Source organism: Rhagoletis pomonella, unplaced genomic scaffold (assembly GCF_013731165.1).
Source record: "Rhagoletis pomonella isolate Grant_MI unplaced genomic scaffold, Rhpom_1.0 Rhpom_scaffold_00008, whole genome shotgun sequence".
Taxonomy (NCBI): Eukaryota; Metazoa; Arthropoda; class Insecta; order Diptera; family Tephritidae; genus Rhagoletis; species Rhagoletis pomonella.
Genome location: NW_023458562.1, coordinates 4061648 through 4065388, shown reverse-complemented (window position 1 = coordinate 4065388; position 3741 = coordinate 4061648). Strand labels below are relative to the sequence as shown.

Below are 3741 nucleotides of genomic sequence, written 5' to 3'. Positions count from 1 at the left end.
ATGGCTGTCAAACTATCGAATTGCCTGCAATAGATGTCAAGCAATAAACGCTGACATATATTGCAGCACATGAGAAATAGGCGGTCTCCATTGGAAATATATTTTGTGACATAGTTTTCACGACATCAGAGTTTTCCTGTGGAGACAGGGCCTTACGTGATCTTGTGTCTTTCGTTCATGAGAAAACAATCGATAGTGACAGAAAGCATCGATGGTGGGGAAAATTACAAACATCGATACTGGCGACATTTTCATCGATTTTTTTCCATTTATAGATTTTCGGGTAACATATTTTTACTAGGTTTCATAAAATCTAGTATTTATTTAATAAGTTCCTTGTTCTGCATCAATGGAACAATCGACACAGCAAGCACAGCAACATCCCTTGGTATACATTAACTTGCTATGCCTATATTCAACTTGATGTACAATTTATTTTGTTTAATCCAAACAGGCAAACTACCAGTTTTCTTCAGAGGAGCTTAAAGTTTTAAGAGAGTGTAATACAGAATCCTTCTTCCAACGTTCTTTGCCATTAAGTACTGCTTTAGGGGTGGGCGCTTACTTGGCAGTAAAAAGTGGGTACTTGCAAGTAAGTATCTAGTTTTAAAGCCAACGGGTGTCTTACACCCCTATGCTGTAATCCGAATGTTCGTAGTTACGAATTCGTTGCTCCGTTCCGAAAATTCGAATGCTGTACAGCGTGGCGTGTATAACTTAACCCAGTTTTGTTTTAGAAATAAAAGGGTGCTTTATAGATTTTACGAAAAAAAGTATTTAATTTTTAATTTTCCGCAGATTTTACTTTGGTAATTCTCTAGGGTAGGGTAACAACCCCTAAAAAAGGTGCGGAAAAGTCGGGAGGGGTACCAAACGACGCGTTTCGGCCCCCCTAATAACAATCCGGAGGAGGGGGGGGGGGTAATATTATTAACCATTTAAAAGTTATGAACAAAAAACTTTTGTTAAATTTCGTTGTTTTCTATGGGCAATTACACCGACAAAGATTCACTAAATCACCTGTTCTCACTTTTTAAACACTATTAAAATATATAATTTTACTTATTTATTAAAGAAACACATAGGCTGCTATCTTTGTTCATTCTGAACGTTTGGAATAAACTTTTTTTAGTTATTCTTTAGAACGTTCCTGATGGTATGTTAACGTATATTTCAAACGCATTCTGTTTATTCCGGCTGTGAAATGGGATTATCCGGAATGTATAAAGAAACGCAGCCATATTTTTATCAACCTAAGATAGATTATTTTGTTATTAAAAAGAAGTTGACAATCTTTGCGAGCTGAAACGCTCGATTCCAAAATAGCTATAGTGCTGCCACTGTATTAGTATTTCGTAATAATTCACTTTTCCTTATGAGATGTGTGCACTGTTCAATGCTTTTCGGTATCTTCTTTCGTTTAATATATATATAAATAATGAAAATTTTTAATAAAAAATGGCGCGAATGGCTAAGTCACCTTTCTTGTGGATTGGGCAGAGCACACTTAACTTCCAGTCGTCGGGCATGCGTTCATCTGACCATATTCTGCACAAGAGTTGAGGCATGCACCTTATCAACTCCTCGCCGCCGTACTTGAATAGCTCAGCTGGCAGGCTGGCAGCTCCAGCGACTTTGTTGTTTTTCAGCCGCGTTATTGCTATATGTACGTCGTCATAGTCAGGCGGCGGAACGTCGACTCCGTCATCATCGACTGCGGGCTCGGGTTCTTCTTCTCCACAACTTTCCGTGCTGCTACCATTTAGTAGGGCGGAAAAGTGTTCCCTCCATAATTTAAGTACGCTCTGGACATCAGTTACTAGGTCACCATTATTGTTCTTACAGGAGTACGCCCCGGTCTTGAAACCTTCCGTAAGTCGCCTAACTCACTGGTAAAATTTTCGGACGTTCTTCCTGTCGGCCAGCATTTCAAGGTCTTCGCACTCACGTATTTCGGCCTCTCTCTTCTTATTGCGGCAAATACGTCTCGCTTCCCTCTTCAGATCCCTATATCGGCCCCACACAGCGCGCGTTGCGCTCGATCGCAGCGTGGCCCTGTAGGCGGCATCGTTTTTCTCTGCAGCTTCCTGACACTCCTCATCGTACCAGTTGTTCTTTCGGGCTCGTAGAAATCCGACTACTTCTTCGGCGGCGGTACTTAATGAGCGGGAAATGTGGTTCCACTTGAGAGCAGGTGTGAGAGTCGAGTAGCGAAAGCGCTGGCTGTCTGTTGTGAATGCAGCTTTTCGATGTTAAGCCCTCCTTGTATATTTGGGCGCACATTTGCTACTGCACAGAATCGGGTGCGTATCTTGGCTGCAACAAGATAGTGGTCCGTCAGCTTTTGATGTCAGCTTTTGTCCTCACGAGGACATCAACCAGCCGGGCAAAGGCACCTTCCCCATTAAGCGTCCGGATATTCCAGGTGCATACCCTCAAATCGTAGTCTTTTAAACGTTTGCCGTGGTCGTCATCATACGGGGGGGGGGACTCATCCGAGGCTTTGCCTTGCTTCTTCACCGGAAGTGGTTTTTACGTGGCGGGTCCCAAACCCAGCGCACAACCCATTGCTGGGACGGAGGTGGTTTCGCAACCAAATACACGTTTATATAGCGAGCCGCTTGCTCCAAGCAGACACCCGCTTGCTCCAAACGGACACCCGCTTGCAGCCGCACCTACTAGTGAACAGACGCTGCAGACTTCAGTGAGCCCTTAAACCGAATAAGTCGGAGTGGCCCCACCGAAGCTCCCTCTCTTTCTGTCGTGAACCAAGGCTCCACTCGGATTGGTTACTTGTTTTCACCAGCTGTGAAGTGAAGGGGCCATCGGGAAGGCGAAAGCCTCCAAAGCCATTGGACCCGACGGAATCTGCATGCTGATGCTAAAACATTTAGGGTCTAAGGGAGTAGCTTACCTTACGGAGGTCCTCAACCTGTCCACGGCCACTCTCATCATTCCTGATGTGTGAAAATCAGGGAGAGTGGTCCCACTGCTGAAGCCGGGGAAGCCCGCCAACAAAGGAGACTCTTATCGCCCGATAACGCTCCTTTCCCCGGTCGCGAAGACGCTTGAGGTCCTACTACTCCCATACTTCACGTGCCACCTGACCCCAGCTAAGCACCAGCACGGATTCCGTAAAGTGCACAGCACAACAACAGCACTTAACGCCATAAACACACAAATAATTCGTGGCCCAAATCGAAACCGCCCCTGTGAGAGAACGGTCCTAGTAGCGCTGGACTTGTCAAAGGCGTTTGACACCGTCTGTCATTCCACGCTACTAGAAGACATCGAGGCCTCCTCACTCCCACAGGGACTGAAGCGATGGTCGGCGAATTATATGAGTGGTCGAAAGTCGTCAGTAATCTTCCGAGATCAAACCTCGAAACCAAAAAGGATTAAACAAGGGTTCCACAAGGTGGTGTTCTCTCCCCCTTACTATTTAACTTCTACATCTCGAAACTTCCTCAACCACCTGAGGGAGTTTCCCTGATCTCATACGCTGACGATTGCTCGATTTTGGCGTCCGGGAATGGAATTGATGACCTCTGCTCAAAAGTGAACGACTATCTCTCCAGCCTTTCTCGCTTCTTCACTGCAAGGAGCCTAACACTCTCCCCAACGAAATCAACGGCGACGCTCTTCACCACCTGGACGAAGGAGGTCAGGCTAGAGTTGGGTATACACGTCGACGGCACACCAATACCGACTGTAAACAACCCAAAAATCTTAGGAGTCACC

General features: G+C 45.5%; 1 protein-coding gene across 2 annotated transcripts; it reads left to right on the top strand.

Moving 5' to 3' along the window:
- Nucleotides 1–128: 128 nt before the first annotated feature.
- Nucleotides 129–788, top strand: LOC118745104 (OCIA domain-containing protein 1-like). Of its 2 annotated transcripts, XR_004993608.1 has the most exons (3): nt 129–214; nt 276–388; nt 455–788. XR_004993608.1 is itself a non-coding variant. In XM_036478640.1 (2 exons), the coding sequence occupies exons 1-2, from the start codon at nt 350–352 to the stop codon at nt 602–604; spliced, it is 189 nt and encodes a 62-aa protein (XP_036334533.1). In that variant the 5' UTR covers nt 235–349; the 3' UTR covers nt 605–788. The 2 variants fall into 2 exon arrangements, 1 of the variants encoding a protein (XP_036334533.1); XM_036478640.1 differs by lacking the exon at nt 129–214 and having other exon boundaries at nt 235–388.
- Nucleotides 789–3741: the final 2953 nt, after the last annotated feature.

What these genes read in the sequence shown, in the direction of transcription:
- LOC118745104 (XM_036478640.1), top strand. Translation starts at nt 350, where the DNA reads ATGGAACAATCGACACAGCAAGCACAGCAACATCCCTTG. An exon ending in AAGCACAGCAACATCCCTTG is followed by an intron (nt 389 to 454) that starts GTATACATTAAC and finishes TAATCCAAACAG; the next exon opens with GCAAACTACCAGTTTTCTTC.